The 20889-nt window shown below is 38.6% G+C and overlaps 1 protein-coding gene and 1 long non-coding RNA gene across 2 annotated transcripts in view; one reads left to right on the plus strand and one right to left on the minus strand.

The window, feature by feature from the left end:
- Nucleotides 1-800: 800 nt before the first annotated feature.
- Nucleotides 801-20775, minus strand: LOC146972617 (uncharacterized). The gene is made up of 3 exons (XR_015037893.1): nucleotides 20668-20775; nucleotides 16049-16121; nucleotides 801-1241 (listed from the first exon to the last, which is right to left on the minus strand). It is a non-coding gene; the product is annotated as an uncharacterized LOC146972617 (long non-coding RNA).
- Nucleotides 19640-20889, plus strand: part of cyb5r4 (cytochrome b5 reductase 4) — a 13129-nt gene continuing 11879 nt past the window's right edge. The window contains exons 1-2 of the mRNA XM_085803033.1: nucleotides 19640-19795; nucleotides 20741-20865. Of these exons, the coding sequence (XP_085659159.1) occupies nucleotides 19678-19795; nucleotides 20741-20865 (243 nt within the window). The 5' untranslated portion in view covers nucleotides 19640-19677. The remainder of the gene's footprint in view (nucleotides 19796-20740; nucleotides 20866-20889) is intronic.

Genomic DNA, 20889 nt, shown 5'->3' on the forward strand with positions numbered 1-20889 from the left:
AAGGATAAGAGAGTTTACCTTTTCATACTTAACACCACTTATCAATAAAAGGGATCTGTTGTGTTTCTCACATGGAGAGAAGTTACAGTGATTTATTTGATGATTATAATGCTGTTGTTATTTTGTCTTTTGCACAAATTTGAGACACTTTTTTCTTTTTTTTTTAACTTATCTTTAAGACAATTTATTAGAAAAAATGTCAAACTAACACATAATGTAACTCTGCTGGGACCAATTTAAGATTATAATTAATGTGATATTACTGTTGCAGGTGTAAAACTATGGCATTCACAAAGCAAGGAACTGAAAAGTTGTACAAGAAGATGTTTAAAAATAAAAGTGCCTACAAAAAAGAAGGAGAAAGAGAAAAAGAAGGGGAAAAAAGAAAAAAATAGATAGACGGGCTGTGTCCATTGCTATTTTGTTGTTTGTTTGTTTCCTTGTTATCATTATTAAATGTTTCATCATCTTTAATTTTTTGAAGTAGTGTATAATATTGGTGTTGATACTGGGCCAATGCAATTATAACTATAGAAAGGGGCAGGTATCATACGTTTTTCTTCATCCTCCTCCTTTTCATTCATGGTGATTACGTGTAGATATGTGCAATCATGTGAAGTATGTAAACCATGAGTGGAATAAATCGTAATGAAATGATTATTATTATAATATTTTGATTAGAACTACCAGGGTTGTAAAAGGGCATAATATTGATAGATTTACACAAACCCACTCATTTTTATGACTTTTTCTTCTAGTTCTTGTGCAGATTGTGATATGAAATGTGCTAATATATGGATCATAGTCGTCCAAATAATGAAAATAGTAGTAATAATAGTGGTTTTTGATTTGCAGGAGTGCAACAAGAAGTCAAAGTAATAGAGATGAGCAAAGAGAAAAGAAAATGAAAGTAAAGTAAAGTCAGGAGACAGAAGTGAGCTCATCTTGTCTCGTCTCGTTTCCTCCGGCGGCGGCGGCGGCGGCAGCAGGAGTGTGGGAGATCTCCGAGTGGTTAGTGGTGCAAAGTCTTCTCAAACACTGTCACGTTTAAAAGCTCTTGCTGCTGTTAACTGTTTAAAGGCCTGGCGCTGCTTTGAAGAGCCGAGTCTTTGTCTGCTTGGATTGGAGGAGGAGGAGGAGGAGGAGGAGGAGGAGGAGGAGGAGGAGGAGGAGGAGGAGTGGTGGTGATGGTGGTGGGGAGCTTATCCGACCTGCTTGGTATTCCCCCCGAGGCTTTGTGCCTTTGGCGACCATATGGGAGAGAGAGAACAGTCACATAAGTACTTAAGCAAAGTTTATATTTACCCAGGAATTTTCTCAGCTTTGCTTTACTTTAGTGGAAAAACAATAACCAGGCTGAATTGACGCTACCATTATAAGCACTTATGCAAAGTTCATATTAGCAATGGAGATTTCAACCTTGGCAGGAATGTCCACGAGGAAGAACATAATGACTCGGCTGCTGCTGCACAAATCCAAGCCTTTCTCTCATCTCTGAGCAGCCACTGTTTGTGAAGACGACGGGAGAAAGTCTCCACTATAATTACTGTTTTATTTCACCCAGAGTGCTGTGTTTTCCTTTTTTTAAACACTAGCAGAGAACTTTTCTTTTCTTTTCAAGTTACTTCAAGTGATACTGAATGTTAGAAATGTGTGGTTTCTAGAATCAATACAGGATATCTTAAATAATTTATGGATTTGTTTTTCAAAAAGTGGTTAAAGAGGAGTTACAAGCATTGACACTTTCAAACGTAGGCTAAAAACCCATCTCTTTAATCTGGCCTTTATGTTATAGTCTCATTTTATTCTATTTTACAGTTTTACATTCTTCTATTTTATTACTTTCTTCTCTCTTATTGTTATCTTTCTTTTGAGTGTTTTTATATTTTGTCCTATATTTCTATCCCGCACTTTATTCTTTTATTGTTTTTTAAAATATTTTATCATATTTTATTGTGTTTTTATTTTATTTTATTTTTTACTATTGCTATATCTTATTGTTGTTTTTAATCTTCATGCATTAGTCTCCACGTCATTCTTCTTGTTTCACTTCTTAAATACTTTTTCAATCAAAATGTAAAGCACTTTGAACTGCCTTTATTTGCTTTGAAAGGTGCTATATAAATAAAATGTGATTGATTGGTTGATAAAGAGGTATAATTTTAGCACAATAACACCTTTTAAATGCAACTATCACTTTATTTTGTTGCAGACTATGAGTTTAAGAATATATTAAAGCTGCAAGAAGTGTTGAATGGGTCCATCGCACTGCCATGTCACACACTGAAGCGTAACTTTTATAGCATAACTTTTAATACCAGGTCAGTATAGTACAGTATACTGTAGGTCATCATTGCAAATGAGAACTGGTTCTCAAACGACTTACCTGGTGAAACAAAGGTTAGATAAATACATTACCAGTAACTTTTAATCACAAAGGTCTTAAGATGAGCTTTATGAAATATGAAGTGGATCAAACAAAATCCCAAGAAGGCGTTCGTTCAAATATGAGGTGTAAAACCTGCCACTGATTTTCATCCACCTGCTCCAAAATAACACCTTTGTGGAAGTTTTTGTTGTTGAAAGTTTTTCCCTGCCCATGTACAAAGACTTTAAATATCATCGATTCTCACCCGACTTGACATGTGTGGAAACTTTCATGAGTTTTTTGAGCATGGGATTCATTTGGACTGAAAATAAAAAATTGAAATACAATTGGGTCTTTGCACCTGTGGTGCGTTCAAGGCCCTAATAAGGTGCTCTTATATTTTGGAGAGAAAGTGCATTACAAAACATCTTGATAACTTTTTTATTCCCATATATGTCGATGATCCTGTAAATAGTATTTTGTGCCTTCTCTGTCTTTCTTGGAGTTATGTTTATGTTCTTCATGTCTATTTTTTTGTAACATTTCTGCACCTTATTGATTCTGATATTTGAAATACATTTTCTTGGTGACAGTGATATACTGTATAGATTGAAGTCTTTCTCTGCTGTTATTCGTAAATAGATTCAACTGTAATGTCTCATTGTGTCCTTATAACTGTAACAAGAAAATCAGTGTTTCAAATGAATTGATTAGTCATTTGTTGTACTGTATCATATTCTGGACGAGTCATTCAGAGCCAATCAAATTCTTCCCCCAGGTGTTCAGTCTGCTGCCGTCTCACTGATCAAGTATTGATCCAAATAAACTCACTGATCATTTTTCATATAAGGCATCTGAAAAAAAAAAGAAAAACCCAGGAAGTTGTCGTTGGCTCCACTTGTTGCCTTGAATGGCTTGGATAACTTTGAGTAACGCGTGTTTCACTCTGTGATGAAACATAGCAGAACATATGACAGCTGTTTACCAAATAACTCCCAGCAAAGCTGTCCATCTGGATGACTGAGCGCCGGCCCACTGCATGCTGGGAGATTTGACTGAGCCTGCCTGCTAGGCTAAATTCAATATTTACCAAAGAGAGGCTGCTGTCAACACTTCTCTGTTACAGTTAGTCTGTGTGTGTGTGTGTGTGTGTGTGTGTGTGTGTGTGTGTGTGTGTGTGTGTGTGTGTGTGTGTGTGTACCGAATAGAAGAAAATATAATTTACTTTTACAGTTTTTCGGTGTGTGTGAGATGTGTATGGATATAGTATGTATACACTATGTAAGTACAGTGTTTAAATGTGTGTTTGTGTGTGTGTTGGGATGGCAGCAGGGAGTTGGTAATTAAAGTAATTGATTACATATGATAATTGATTCATACAGGCTTTAAATTGTGATTGTTTCTTTGTCCCACGGAGGGAGGAATGAGAAACAACACTGGGAAATCACCGTTGTGTTTCTCCTCATGTATTGATACTCCTCGTTTTGAATCAATAATTGGATTTTAAAAGGATTCCTCTACACGACCACATGTCCAACTATAAGTCCTGTATAGTGCAACATCAGCTTTATTTAATGGCTCTGAGAGGAGAAAGTCAATTTCAATTGGGTTATTTAAGAATTGCATGCAGAATATGAAAGTAAAGACTACGGTGGCCTGGAGAGCTCAATCGAATGCATAACACTTTGTTTTTTTGTCCCCTGCAATTAAGTGTTGTCAAACTGAGGATATTTTCTTCTAGGCCACCGTAGCTGGACTCTCTAAACATGACATCATGTAACACAGAGGCCAGACTATTTGCATACCAGACTGTAAACATGTTTATTTCCTCTGTAGATGTTTTAACATGAGAGTCTATGAGGACAGACTCTATAATGAACTTCAGTTTCTGGCGTGTGTTTGCTTCATTTTTCACTGTGTGGGGGTTTGTGTGCATGTGAAAGGTGTCACATATTCCTCATTCACCATACTGTGAATAAAAGGACTCAATTTAATGTGATGAATGGGTTTTAACATACATTTACTTGAATAGAAGTCTTCAAAAATCTGATAAATCCACCTAAAAATAAGAGACAAACTGTGCAAAATGACTGATATTAGTATATTCATGCAAAGAAAAACCTGTTGATGTCATATTCACATTGTAATAGCAGCAGCAACATTACAAAAACTGGCACTTTTCACTTCTCATATAACACAGGCATGAAAAAAATATTAAAATATATCTATATATATATATGTACATTTCAGCTTTTCCCTGCTGATTCAGCCCGGTACAAAACAGCTACACTTTCTTCCTTCTTCATGACGACTGCATGGAGGATGAATTTTCATCCAACTCACCTGTTTACATTTTATTAAGGCTTAAAAGCTATGCAGTATTGACATTATGTGCGGCTTTGAGTGAATGCTTGAATGCCACAAGTATCTGCTTCACCTCTTTGTCCATTTTTGACGTAAAGGTGGGCGGAGTCAAACACCTGCCAAGATAGTGACCATGGAGCAGCTCGCTGAGAGGTTCAAAACCACTTTTGAGAATTATTTATTATTATTTTATTATCATTATCTTTTTTCTTTCTGTATCCTGAACTTATTTTTCCAGGAACACTTGTGACTTCTCATGATATTGTCTGACATTACCCTCTGTGTTTTGTGTATGTTGTACCATTTAAGCTGCTTTTTCCTTCCTTTTTACTGCGAATATGAATAAGAAATTTAAATTGCAAAACAAAAACACCCTTCGGAAAAAGTCCATGCAGGTGACGGACGGATGTCTAACTACTGTATGTAGTTGCTATCACACTGGCTTCATTGCCACACACCTCGCAAGATAAAAGTTTGCAGGACTGAGATGGTTTTTTTTAAATTATTGATGCAACAAATTGCAAATGAGCCAAAATTTCAAACGAAAAATCTGAGAAATACAAAGCAGAATAACAGGATTTCCCTTCAGTATCACTACATTAGTTTCTGCTATTATATCTGATGCTTTATTTGTAATTTTTTTTTTCTTTCTTTCTCACAGCTGGCAGAGCGGAGCTGTGTGAGTGCATCTGTACTCCCATACAACACGTCTTATTGACAAAATCTCCTGCTTCCTCCGGTTTATTTATTATGGTGGTCAAGACAGGAATGCTGGACTTCAGACAAATGTTTGTTGTCTGAACCATCTGTCTGGCACCAGAGCAGAGAAAAGAAGAAGAGAGAGAGAGAGAGAAAGAGAGAAAGAGAGAAAGAGAGAAAGAGAGGGAGGAGTACAAGAGGTGGAGTACCCAAGAAAAAGACAAGAGAACAGACAGTGAGGGATGAGAGAAAGGGAGTGTGAGTGTGTGAAGGGGGGGAGTGTTGTTGAGACGTTCATGGCCAGCTCACTCTCTATTCATGGAGCTTAACCAGCCATGAGATTAGGCCAGAATACCAAACACAGATATACCCCCCCTAACTACCCCCCACATACCCCCCACCCTCCTCCTCCTCCTCCTCCTCCTCCTGGGTGCTCCCCATCTCTCTCTCTCTCTCTCCTTCTCTAAACCCCATCCGCCTCATCATCATCTCCACGGAGCAGGTTTCCCGGGCAACACAGCAGGAGGTCAGAGGTCAGGTGTGGTGTAGGGTGGATGGGGGGGGCAGAGGGGGGGTGGAGGGGGGGGGCAGTCTGACTGAACGTGGGTCCATCTGGATGAGTGACCTGACATAATCAGATATCAATCCTACACTACAAGTGGGGGCGAGAGACAGATTGAGGGAATGCTCAGCTGATTAGCAAAGCATTGGCTGTCCTATTGTGTGTGTGTGTGTGTGTCTGTGTGTGTGTGTGTGTGTGTGTGTGTGTGTGTGTGTGTGTGTGTGTGTGTCTGTGTGTCTGTGTGCACATGCATGTGTGTGTCCACCTTCCCTGATATTGACATTTACAGTGTTGAACATAATGGAGAGAAGAAAGACGAGAGACGATGCACAGATGCTACAATGGTTATAAGAGAATTGATTTGAAAGATTTATATTTTGTCATATTTCCTGCTAGTTTTCCTTTTAAAGGGACAACGAGGAGTTTTGGAAAGCGAAGTGTTCTCATACTACATTTACCATGAGCCTCCGCACGCACGGTGAAATTCTTGGACTGGCGCAAGACGGACGAAAGCAAAAGCATTTACCGAGGATGTTTTCATTCATCAAGAATTAAAGTCGGAGGTTCGAAGACAATCAGATACCGTCGTAGTTCTGACCATAAATGGCGATTCGCAGCGTCCGCAAAACCGCAAGTAAGGAAACGCTGGTCGACTCGCCCAGCATTTCCTCCACTAATAATAATAACAAAATAACGATAGAGACAAAACGATATATTTATCGAAAATGGAGCCACTAACAAGTGGGTAACGTAGATTCATCCACATTAACATGAGACTTTTTTATAACCAAATAGAAACTCCTTGTTGTCCCTTTAAGTTATCAGTCTGATGGTTTGTGGGATGAAGTTTAAACAAACAAAGACAATTTTTGGATAAATTGCATGCATTATTATTATGGAAAATCCTCTGCAGCATCAGTGGAAATATCAATATATTGATTGTGCATTTGTGATCCTCTCACTTTTCTCCTATTCTCAACACAGACTTTAGTAGATGCATTTACTTTGTGACCAAAAGTCCCATTTATAAATGCAAAAAAGTCTGACTAATATTTGCTAATTGACCTCCTCCTCCTCCTCCTTCTCCCTCTCCCTCTTGGCTCTTTCTATGAGGATAACTCTGGAGCACTGAGGTGATGATGGTTTAATGTTTTGTGCACACACTTTTATCAGGAGAAGATATAGTCTCAATTCACCCGACATATGCACTTCCACAAGGACGGGACACAAGAGCTGATTTAAGCCCCATCATCCAATTTGCCGACCCCTGAGGCCATGTTTGTGTTGTTATCACCAGACCCCCAGACAGAGGTCTGGGAGGAGGAAAGAGCTCACACAGGAACAAAACTTAAACTTGAACTGAAGTTTAAATTAAAACTCCATAAGGGTAGATGTTTGTGTTAAAGCTCCATACGGTATAAAAGTAGATGTTTGTATTAAAGCTCCATACGGTATAAAGGTAGATGTTTGTATTAAAGCTCCATACGGTATAAAAGTAGATGTTTGTATTAAAGCTCCATACAGTATAAAGGTAGATGTTTGTGTTAAAGCTCCATACGGTATAAAGGTAGATGTTTGTATTAAAGCTCCATACAGTATAAAGGTAGATGTTTGTGTTAAAGCTCCATACGGTATAAAGGTAGATGTTTGTATTAAAGCTCCATACAGTATAAAGGTAGATGTTTGTGTTAAAGCTCCATACAGTATAAAGGTAGATGTTTGTATTAAAGCTCCATACAGTATAAAGGTAGATGTTTGTGTTAAAGCTCCATACAGTATAAAGGTAGATGTCCATGTGTAGTGTGATTATAAAGCAGTTCTTGGTTCTATATTAATACTGTGAAAGTATCAAAGCCTCAGAGAAATGCACACAGCCTGCATTCAGAAACTGAGCATTTAAAAACCAGCCGTCAGGACTTCCTGTCACTTTGTGATGTCACAACAGAGCAGTCACCCTAAGCCCCGCCCACCTGGACTCACCACCATCCAACACTTTGCAGGATTTTGAGTGTTTACCTGAAATTTGCTGAGTAAATCCACAACAGGAGGAAGTTGTGGTGGGTGATGAGTCAATAAAACACAGTAAAGTGATTCAGTGGGTGGATAAGAACCATGTTCGATTCCCGTGTCACAGCAACAGCTTAGGCTATATTGTAATAAAGTCAACAAACGCGATGTAATGTTGAGGAAATTGCAACATGAATCGTGATCTTTTTTCCTAAAACCTGACCAAAACATGGCCATTATTACTATAGCTAGTAACCTTAGCAACAAAGACGTGTTTATTATTGTAACCATGACAACGGAGGTCCAGTGCATGTTGTTTACTGCCCCAGGGGGAGCTATTTCAGGAGATACTGACCTGTATGGTTGTTCAGGTTGGAGGAGATGTTGTTACAGAGAGAAGCTGAGAGAGGAGGAGGAGATGGTTTTTGATTCTTAAAACCCACAAATGTCATCACGTTTAATAATTCCAACGTGATGTGCAATACTAAAATGTTTTATTTATGTTATGTTTTATTTTCGTCAATTTCCATCTGTCCTCTTTTTTTCTTACTTTTATTGCTATTTTTCAATGCACTTTCAGTAGGACACACACCCAATCTGGTTGTATGAGGTTCTGTGCAATGACAATAAAGACTTAAATCTTCTTATCAATCAACACTTCAAATTAAGAATTTATTAAGTAAAGTTAAGTATTTTAAATTAACGATTGGGAAAGAGGGGTTTATATCCTCTTTCTAGAGTCAGAAAAATCAAAAAACACCCAAAAAAAAAAAAAAAAAAAGGCAATGACCATCAATTAATTTGCTTTGTTTTGTTAAGCCCAACCTTTCTAGAAACTGTAAGGTAGATCAACCATCAGTACAATCTTTTCATAACATCTAGTCCAGTGTTTTTCAACACTGGGGTCGGGACCTCACGTGGGGTCGCCTGAAATGGTAAATGGACTTGCACGTATATATCTCTTTTCTAGTCTCTTGGACCACTCAAAGCGCTTTACACTGTTGGTCACATTCACCCTTTCACACACATTCATACAGCGCTAGGCACAGTGCGGGAATCTAACCATTCACACACATTTTTACACCCAATGGATGCATCGGGGGGCAAGTGTGGGTTCAGTGTCTTGCCCAAGGACACTTCGACATGTTACCAGGAGGAGCCTGGAATCGAACCACCAACCTTCTGAAATACTGATAATTTTTTTAAAACAAATTATTATTCTTTGTAAAATTATGATTAAAAACACCACAGACAATCTTAAACAACTGTATTCTATACTTTCAGTTTCTCAAATATAAATTGAGGTCAAATAAAATGCAGCATATAAAAATATCTGAGCCGGCGCATCTTGATAGATGGGGTCGCCAGAAATGTCAAATGGGGTCACAAGCCAAAAAGTAGTCTAATCTAGTTGTTACATAGAGAGATAAATATAACAAAACCAAAGCTGTCGATCAGAAAACACACAGTATTTATGGGTTCACTTGGAGTGTGTTTAACGGCGTTGTACAGAGCGTAAACCTCTGAGTCAGTGTGGGTCTCGCTCTGACAACATACTGTGCCTGCATTAAAGAGGCTTGTTCAATATTTTATTCAAATGTTTGACGGGAACAACTGAGAAAATGTAATGTTTTCTCTCACACTTCACATAGATAAGGTTTAATTCTCACTTACTGCTCACTTCTTCTATTTATCCTTGACAAACCAGATTAGTCAACTGAATGGATGAGTTGGACGAGTCTTTGATTACTTAGGATTGCACATTTAATCAATGGCAACAGGTTAAAACATTATTATACTGTACTATCGTAGACGTCCAGCTCCTGATTCACAAATCAGATCTCTTCCCATGTCTGCAGACGGTAGTGTGCAGCACATTTTAAAAGTCAAATACACTCTAATTCTGTGGTAAACTATGGCCAGAGGCAGCAGAGAACAATGCAGGAGCTGCAGCAGCAGAAGAGGAGGAGGAGGAGGAGGATGATTTAAACACTGTCAGCTGTGCTCACACTGTCGACTTGTTCACAACCCCAGAATCTGCTCTTTCTCTCTCTGCTCTCTCTTTCTCTATAAGTCTGTCTTTAGCCCTTCTTTATCCCCCCCCCCTCCCTCTGAGATAGCGAGGTGTGGGAGAGTACATATTTACCTTTGCAAAGGTGGGAAATTTCACTGTCATGTGTTGGTAAATAACAGAGGCCTCAGTGTTATCAGAGGCAAACAGAATTTATTACCAGAGAAAACTGCAGCGTGAGTTTGCTGCATCAACACGAGGTGAAGGTGAATGACACTGACCCGGGACCTGCTTGGTTCTTCTTCCATCCATCACTGCTCTAAGTTTATGCAGATGTAGGTTTCATCTCCAAAGAACAGGTTAGTGATGGTTCTAGATGTTTGATCAGAGTTAGATCAGTACTGCTGATCTTTGAGGAGGCAATAGACAACTAAACAACTATGTCACATGACCTGAACTGTCCCTTTAATTAAACAGTCACCTGGTGGAAAACAACAAAATACACCTGAACTTCCATATCACACATAGTATATATTAATAATCCCAGTGGGATAGCTGGTGATTTGATTTTTGCTTTGCAGATCCATCTGGAGAAGAAGCTGCTGAGTCGTAGGCTACTTACAGGGGGACCAATCAAATGTTTTTATTTTATTTTATTTTTTTTACATATGATGACAAAAGAATCAATGTCTAGCAGCTTTTGTTTACATGCAAAGTGGAGTGCACTGAAGAGCAGCTGTCGTAAGACTTGTTGCTTTGATTTTGAGAGACTGTAATATTGATTTTCCACTACAAAGCAAAAAATAATAATAAAAAGTAAGTAAAATAGTATTAACATCTGGATGTGGATTGTTGCTCTGATTGGTTTGAGGTCTGTCCAATCACATAGAGAGAGAAGCGTTTTGAGTCACGTCTGGTGTTAGCCAGGCTAACACTAGTTTTATCCCAAACTACCGTAATTAGCGAGGAGTTTGAGTGGACTGTTCAGTTCTTAAAGTGACTACAAGGACTTTTGGAAAGCGGAAGTGTTCTCACACTACATTTCCCATGAGCCTCCGCACGCACTGTGAAATTCTTGGACCGGCGCAAGACGGACGAAAGCGAAACCATTTGCTAAGAATATTTTCATTAATCAAGAATGAAAGTCGGAGGTTGGAAGACGGTCAGATACCGTCATAGTTCCAACTATAAACGATGCCAACTAGCGATCCGGTGGCGTTATTCCCATGATCCGCCGGGCCACGTCCGGGAATACAAACTCCTCGTTGTCTCTTTAAACAGTGAGTCTGCATTAGTGCAGGCTTACAAAGAGACAAGAAGAAAACTGGTTTTACATTAAGACGAACATACAGTAGCTGCATCTACTTTTGTTTTCATCACTGCAACATTTTCTTCCTATGGCAGCCTCTCGGGGCCAAAAAACCCAATGCCATATCAAACATGGTATAGGCTACATACTCTAACCAGACTAACAAGCCAACCAAATACTGAGGCTTGAACACAAACACACCATCGCTGTAGGAAGTGAACGGTGGAAACAACCTGCTCACTTCTACAGAGAATAAACATCAAAGCATTAAATTCTCTCTGACAAGTGACAAACATTTCTACCATCTCTTCTTTTCTTCTAAAACTTCCACTGAGTTGCTCCATGTGAAGGTCGACTCTGACCTTCACCTGTTGGGAGGTGGTGATTGGCTGAGTGACACAACCTGACCCGACCGTCTAGGTAGTGGATGTGTGTGTGTGTGTGTGTGTGTGTGTGTGTGTGTGTGTGTGTGTGTGTGTGTGTGTGTGTGTGTGTGTGTGTGTGTGAGAGAGAGATGTCATTAGGACGATGTAAGCAGTAATTAATAAACCCTGTTCTAACTTCATTGGGAATGTCAGCGACGAGGCACGAAGCAATTAGCGTGAGCATGATACTTCCGTTTAATCAGCGACGAGTGCGGGGCGTTTAAGGCAGAGGTCAAAGGTCGGGCTCATTATGGAGGATGCTGTTCAGAGTCAGATCCACTGTCTCCTGGTGTCTGACGTCTGTCGGGACAAACACACACACTGACGTCACAGTGTTTAGAAAGCAGAAGTACTACTTTTAGCACAGTACTACAACACACACACACTTGGAGACAGAAAGAGAGAGTGATGACAGGGTTTGAAACATTTTTTGAGCTCTTTGTGTTAGTTTGTGTGTGTTTTTATATATAATGCATGAAAAATAAATATGTTGACTTAAGATACACAATTAACACAATTTATTACAACTTATCTCTATTTTATACTTACTTTTATTTAACTCTAATTTATTTCATGCTCTTTTAAAGAGATGTGCAGTATTTCACAAGTGTGTAGTGTAGTGTATTTGTGTTCATGTTAAAGCTGAAGTAAGTGATATATTTGTGTTAAAGGATTAAATAGTATATCTTAAACAAATAGTTATTAACTAACCTTTGAAAAAAAAACTTGCGTTATTACATTACAAATATTGTTTTGTCCACAAATTCTGCAAAAAAAAGCAAAGCAAAAAAGCAACAACATGCTCTGTCAATCTTTTAGAACTTATAAATAAGTTGTAAAAAAGATAAATGTTTCCTCTTAATGACATTTCATTTGTTAAAGTGTGTTAATTTCCTTAAATAGCTGATTACAGTAGGTTTTATAAACGGCTGCTGCAAGAGAAGGAACTATATCAATGAATTCAGTTGCAATTATTTTACTGTTGGTGAGTTGTAAGATGAGAGATAGTCAGTGTAAATCACAAGTGTGTTAATGTTAATGTTAATGTTAATGTTAATATTAATGAAGTATCACAAAGAGAGAAACGGTGTAAAAAAAAAAAAAAAAGGAAAACTAATTCTAATACTTAAACATAAATCAGGTTTGTTGATCAATCATCTGAATCTGATGATCAACTTCTGAGGTGTCCAGAGTTATTAGTGTTAAAATTTAACTTTACCAAACCAAAATCAGTGTATTTGTTTGTTCTTCTGTTAAAATATGACAGTGGGAATAAAAAATCATAATAATCAGCATTTTAAATCACTGATAAGTTTTGATTTGGAAGTTATTGGGTTGGTGTTAATGTTGTTATTGGTTTACCATTTACTGCATGTGTGTGAGCCAGTTCTTTACTTTCTTTATTGTTTCTTTAACTTAATGTTTTACTCCACTGTCAGCAACTTATACATTTTTCCTCTATTGCTTCATCTTGACTCTTTTATTTTCATTACATTGATTATTATTTGTTGCCCCTCTGTGGGAAGTAGACAAGCTCCACTTTCACCTCTGGTGTCGGCTCATATTCTAACCGTTTCACCCTGAGGACATTTTTAAAGTGAACTCTGACAGCCTCTCTCTCCTCCTGCAGGTCTGATAGTCTCAGTTGGTTTTATCCTGCTGAGAGTTTCTCCACGGAGTCATTTATCCAGCTCAGTCCTGCTCCGCCTGCTGACCACCTACCTACCACATGACGGGTTCAGGTTGCACTTTACAGACCTTTCTTTTGCTCCAGTGGCTCAAATGACGGCTCATATTAGGGGTGTAGCTCATTTGTATTCAATAAACCATTAGTCTGATTCTTGTGTAATGTCATGCATAGCTAATGGGTGGAGAGATACTCACAGGTAGGGGTGGTATTATGCAAATTCATTAATTTGTTCCTTTCATAAAAGTGTAGAGTAGCTCAAATATGAAGAATCTTTGATGGTCTGTCACTTCCAGTTACCTACGCCTTCATTTACACCAACAAACAACAAAACAACCCATATAAGTTAATTTACAAGACCAAAACAACTCAAAAATTTAACATGCAGTCAAATTTCCAATGCATGATATTTCCAAAAAATGACAACTGAGGGAACAGCTCGTAAAACCACATGGATTTCAACTTAAGGAACCTGCAAATTACAAGTTTTTTTGGGGGGGTAAATACTCACATTTTGGGGGGCGGAAGCCAAGCCAAACACCCAGATATGTTAAAAAGCCTTCAAAAAGTGATATTTCCATAATATGTCCCCTTTAAACCTGATGTGTATTCATATCAGATCAGTTATAAGAGGTGACCATGATCCCCAGCAGGAAAAAACATGTTTAAATACTTTTTAAATGATACATGTTGAATATTTTCATCTTTTAAACGTATATGAAACTGGATTGGTTGTTTAATTTCAATGTGTTTAAGACTAGTTTCATTTCCAAAGCCTGGAAAAGAAGACAGAATAGTTAGTTTAAATTCATCTTCGATTAACTCCTTTAGTGTACTGTTTTCTTTTCGTTTTCTTTTTGAATTATGGATTTGAACTGCAAAAATGATGTGATTGCTCCTGAGGATCTGGATGTTTTAACTGTATTTTGGCTTTGTTTGTTTTCTTATCTGTTTGACATGGTCCTGGTATGTTTTCTTGGTGTCTTGTAAGCCCATTCATTCATGCATCCATTCATTCATTCAAATGAAGTTTAGTTCCTTCTGATTCACTGTTGGGGCGTCAATATATTATTATACCATGTTATTTTGACACTAGACAGGATATCTGAGCTCTGGTCTGTGATGTGCCGGATGAACCTGAGCACACAAACTGTAACAGCTGATGTGTTTGACAAATATTACTTTCTTTGGCAAATATCAACGCCGGCGGTGGCGGTGGTGGAGCGGTGGTGGTGGTGATGGAGCGGTGGTGGTGGTGGTGGTGGCAAGAGTGCAGCAGCAGCACATGGAATAAAACGGATGCCAAATCCATTTGTTAATCCAACCTCGCCGCCTCAACCTCGTGCGTTGCCATGGAAACCCTTTGTGGCTCTGTGGTGGTGGTGGTGGTGGTGGTGGTGGCGGCATGGTGTGATATGTGGTCAATCAACTGACTCTTCACTGGGAGGAAACGCCGGCCTTTATACAACAATATATACAAACCATATGGTCTAGCATGTGTGTTTGTGTGTGTGTGTGTGTGTGTGTGTGTGTGTGTGTGTGTGTGTGTGTGTGTGTGTTCACGACCAGCGCGTGCTGCTGAGAAATCCCTGTCAACAACAACAACAAACAGTCCGCTGGGCGTGTGTGGATGTTTACAGGACGACACTGGCAGCGAGACTCCAACACACGGACAAAGAAACAGATGGACATTAATGTGTAATGGGTCGCTCTCGCTCTCGCTCTCGGTGCAGGACGAGTGTTATTCATTCATGCTGCTTGTTTTCACAGCTACAGTGTGTGTGTGTGTGTGTGTGTGTAGCTCTGGTGGAGCACAGGTGGCGAGTCCTACAGGAAGTCAGAGGAGGCCATTGTTGACTTTACTAGGACACCGTACAATAAAAAGGAGGAAAAAAAACCTGACTGGAAATAAAAATCTGTTTTAATTGATGTGTCTATATTCCATTTACTTACTGTAATGCTAAGACAAACTAAGACTTTTAACTTAATAACATTATATACAGACAATCAGTCTTATTCAGTTACTCTTATCTTTTTTGTGACCAAGTTATGACCTGCACATTCACCAAGCTATGAGACAATAACAGAACGTAACAAGACAGAGTTGTTTTAGAGGTAAATTCGTGAATTTACCTCTATTATCTCATAGCGTGGTGAATGTGCAGGTCACAACTTGTCCACCAGAGCGTTTTGGAGTTGTTGGATTGTGTATTTGATGAGTTTGATGAGGGAAACCAAGAAATCCCATGAGCCTCCGTAGCGTAGCTCTGAGCAGCTCACGGCTCTGCTCCGCCGTTCTAAAAATAGCTTGCACCGACAATTAAAGGTAACGAACCTACTGCTATGACTATAGGGATTATGGCAATGGGCTAATTTGTGGAATATGTTAAACTATCCCTTTAAGTTATGATGTGGCGCTGACTCAACCAGCTGAAGACTCAAGTCCTTTGGAGTCTGATTATCAGTCAACTTAATTCTCAAATATGCAACTTGACAATTTGACTTGAGCGCTGCACCTCTGTATTTACGGTATTATAACTTAAGACAGATTTGCTCTTTTGTGTTATTTGGGTTTTATATTATGTTTTGTATGTCAAAATTGAATGTCTGCTTTACCTGCTGAAGTGCACAGATGATTAGTTTGTTCTCACTCTGTTGGACGTCGGCTCAGGCGGCAGCAGCAACAAACCTGTAACAAGCAGGAGACATTCAATTAAACTTTATTTTATAATAAAGCGCAATATTATGACAAGTATCATCTTATGGCTTTTTTTTCTCCTTTCTTTTTAAAAAAAGACTCAGGTCCAGGTTTCATAACATTAGAAAGAAAACCTCAACCGTTTCTTCAATGAGCAACACTTGGTGACAGTGGAGAAAATAAAAACAGTGTCAGACAGACTGTGGTCGGGTTTAAAGGAGAAAAGAAAGAGATGAAAGAGAGATGATGATGACAGGTTGCTGTAATGATAATAATAGTAATACTTATTGTGATTTATTAATATGAACAGCAGAAATGACAGCTGGCTCCAATAATAATAAAAATGAAGTGAAGATGTGTTAACTAATATGACAGATATGCATCCTGCAGCAAACAGTTCCTAACATAACAGTTCCTATAAGAAGAAGAAACCTTCAAATAAATAAACTCCTCTGAACATCCTCTAATGAGCACAAATGTATGTAACGACTACAGGATCACATCATACAGTTGGAGGCAGTTTTAATTTTAGGTCTATAAGCTGTCAAACACCAGAAATGATGCAACTCGTATAAAGTAATAACTTGATTTGTTGCAGTATGTCAATGTTGCCACCTTATTGGTCTTGGCAAGACTTATATGATATGAATATAGGAATAAATGGAGGTTTTTCAGGATAAAAAGTTGTAAAAATGTTAATATTTCAATATATTTCAATAAGTCTTCTTTGTATTCAAGTTTTTAAAATGAAACTTCTACTTATTTTGAATCACAATATCGTAAAGAGCTGAAATCTACTTGTACAATTTACAACTTGGATTAAAACATTGCAAAAGAGTGAATCTGTTTTCTGTAGAGTCATTCCTGTCAGATCCCATTAACATTAGCATGAAAACCAGTTGGAACTGGTTCAGTCAGTGCACGAAACTGTTGATCTTTTCATCCCATTGAACTCAACTTACTCCATAATTCATAAAACATCCCTTTTTTATTTTTAATTACAGGAAATGACGAGTTGTTCTCCATAATTTTTTAATTAGATGAACGCAAATCAACTCATTAGAGTAAATCAACATTTTAAATGTAGAGGCTACACGGTGTGAACTGAACCAGTGAGGGGCTTCTTTTTATGCTTTAGACAGGATAATGATGATAATTAGTCAGAGTGGATAATAACCTAGTCTTTTCCAGCAAACACAGATTCACACTTTAGCGCTCCGTCCTCTAATTTCTACTCATGCTGGGTCGTCTGATCTCCACTTATCCCAGAGGAACTCCCCCACCCACCCACCCACCCTCAACCCAAAGCCCCGGTGGTGTATAGTGGCCCCACAGGACCGGCTGGTGGTCCCTGGCTGGTGTTTGTGAAAAGGGTCCCAAGCTGCCCCGCACTGTGGCAAATGAGGCGCGTGACTCATCAGACCAAACACGGGATTAGCTGGTAATGATCTGGCAAATGGTTTTGAAATTGTAATTATCTGCCCCTGTGCTATGGATCTACAGGGGGAAAGAAGAAGATGAAGAAAAAAAAATGGGTGGGGGTGGGGGGGCAAAAGAGTGAGAGAGGGAGAAAGAAAGAGGTGGAATATACAAAAGAAAGCAAAAGAAGATGTGATACGGCACAATAATATAAGCCAACAAACATCACACTGTTAGATGCATGAGTGACGTCACCGCAAATTCACTTTAAAGTGTCACAACTCAGTGTTTGGTGTTTGTGTGTCTGTGCTCATGTGGCCATGTTTTGGAAAACAACACAACACCCAAACACCTTAAACAATAAAAGTTGTCGACCATTGAATCCAGGCTATTTTTGATCTGTGCTGCCATCTGCAGGATGGATGTGGTACCGCACACTGTGGCTCAATGTCAACTTTATAGTTTATGGCAGAGAGGTGTCAAACTCATTTTAGTTCAGGGGTCACAACAAACAGCACAATTTAATCTCAAGTGGGCCGGACCAGTAAAATAATAGCATGATAACCTATAAATATAAAGAACTTTGAATTTTTCCCTTTGTTTTAGTACATCATTAAGATGTTTACAGTACATGAATTATCCTTTAACAAAACATATTATGAACAAGCTGAAATGTCTTGATAAAATTATGTGCAATTTCATATTTTCACACTTGGCAAATTCATCCAGAGGGCCTGATTAGACCTTGTGCTGGGCCGGTTTTGGCCCAAGGGCCGCTCGTTTGACACCCCAGGTGTATCGTGATTTTAAGATAGTGAAACAAGCTGTGTTGTTCATTGTCATTGTAACAGAAAATATCCAATGGAATAATTTATGCTCCTGCAAGGTGCTTCACATGTAAATCACAATCAACCCTAAACAAACAAATGCACACACTCACTCACTAATAAATAATATGTGAAAGATACAAAGTATATTTAAATATATTTAACTACAATACATGTACATGGCCAGATACAGGGACAAGAGTTGAAAATGAGTCTTAGCTATAAAACCTGCTAAGCAACATATTAATGTTATTACTCCATACTGGAGGAAGCAAAAACAGAGAAATTAGGGAACTGTGTGAGTGAGGTGAAGTACACACTTCCTGTTTGACTGATTGATATCAGTACAACTTCGACATAGGAGGTCGTCTGTAAATAAACCTCCTTCCTTTTTTTCTGACTTAACATGCAATAGTAATATACATATAATAGTAATACATTAAGTTAGTGAAAAGGAGACCTGCTTCTTCTTCATATTTGCCAAGTTACCAGCAATAAAGCACAGTCATCATCGCCATGGTCAAAAAATATAGTTTGATCAAATAATGGTTGATTGAAATTTCTATGTTCAGCTATGGTGGATCAAATTATCATATACTGTAAAACAGATTCATACTGTAAGGCCTCATTTGTTGTTTACAACATGCTGCTACAGTATAGCCTATCCTCAATCACTATCACATGTGTTGATCAGATTGTTGTACACAGTGATACTTTATATAGCCTACTTTTTGCTAGTTGGTTGATAATAATGTGTCCACTGTTCACATATCTGTGTCCAGTTGTTGCTCTGACTGTGTCTTGGCATCTCACTCTATTTATATGTCAGTTATAAACTTGTGCAAATAGTAAAAGGAGCCTTCACTATTACAACTTTTGTAAAACACATCACCATTTAATATACAGGGGGGATCTTATTAGTTGATTGCCAAATAGTGACCCTGGATGAATTTATGAAAAATGTATGATAGCATAATTATAAACCACTTAAATGCATTCTAAATACTATTGTTGTAGGCTATTTTAAAATTGTAGCTTACAGATGATTATAACTGTTTGTAACGCCATTGAGGTGATCAGGAGTAACCAAGCCTGCCATGTGCCTTTATTGTGAAGGCAGAGAGCTCCGGTCCTTGAATCCTCTTAGCAGATAAGCCTTTCAAAAGCAAACCCTTTTCACGGCGTCCATGATGGGGTTGAGAGCTCTACTGCTGCTGTGCTGCACTGCACTGTAGGAGTAGGACTGTAAATGAATACTACTTCATCAAAACCGTGTGAGACACCACGTCCATGTTTTTATAATGTCAAAGGAAAACCAGAGGGAGTCAGAGGAGGAGGACGATGATGATGATGACGACGACGACAGTGAAGGACAAAATGCTTCATTCTTCACTGTTTCTTTGAACAGGTTCATTTCAGGTGAGTTACTGGCACTTACAAGCGATTGGTTGTAGGTCTTTAAAGGCCAATAGAGGAACAATAGATTGGAATTAATTGACTTTGTTGTAAACTAACAATCTGGGATTTTATTTGAACTCAGCAAACATCTGAGTAGCCTACTTATCAATAAAAAAAATAAAAATAAAATAAGCCTAGAGATATTTTAAAATCAAAACTTAATTAAATAAATAAAAATTAAAGATGACTACCCATTTTACAACTAATAAATAATAATGTAATGACTGGACCCTGCATGACAACCTATACAGTCGACAACCTGAATTATCATGCTTTACGTTTATAGTTACAGTTATTACTGATATTTAAACGATAAATATTAAAATATCTATTGTGACATACCACCTTTTAACCCTTCACTGCACTACTACTGTCATATTTGTGTATTTTAAACACTAAAGTTGTTTGTAATGCTCCATTAAAAGAACTGGGGGGCCAGCGGCTAATATAAGCGGAGGGGCCGTCGCACCTTAGTGACGCCGTTTGTTGACGATGACGTCAGAACGTGCGACAATTATTGTAGTCTTCCCAGCGGCAGAACCAGCCTCAGACGCAGGAAATTGACTCGCGTTTGTCCACTAGACGTCGAGGAATGATTGAATTTGCGTATTAATTATTCAACCCAACACGGGACATGTTATATTTAATCGAAATGTTACCATGACGATGTATAACTGGTAGCTGTGAGTCCGGTTTGTTGGAGCGTAATGTCAACTGTTAGCACTGTTAGCTTAGATTAGATTAGCCTCCTCCTCGCTACAAGCAGCGTCTGTTTGTTGCTCAATAACTTAACAGTTTTGAAAGTTATGTGTTTGAGCTGTGGAGGAACTTACAGCGGTGACAGTAAGCAGCAGGCAGCGTCCTTCATGTGTTGACCGTGGTCCACTTCCGCTGGTTTTAAAACAGGTTTTCTCCGAAACTTGGGTTGTCTCCGAAGCGTCAACACCATGTTGAACATCCCGACCCAGGCGTTCCCTGCGCCGGGCTCCCAGCAGCGCGTCGCCCCGGCCGGCCAGTCCGGGAGGAGCAAGGTACATACTGGACATCTTCTCTTC

Source organism: Trachurus japonicus, chromosome 16 (genome assembly GCF_045865225.1).
Source record: "Trachurus japonicus isolate A0001 chromosome 16, Traja_1.0".
In the NCBI taxonomy this organism is placed as follows: domain Eukaryota; kingdom Metazoa; phylum Chordata; class Actinopteri; order Carangiformes; family Carangidae; genus Trachurus; species Trachurus japonicus.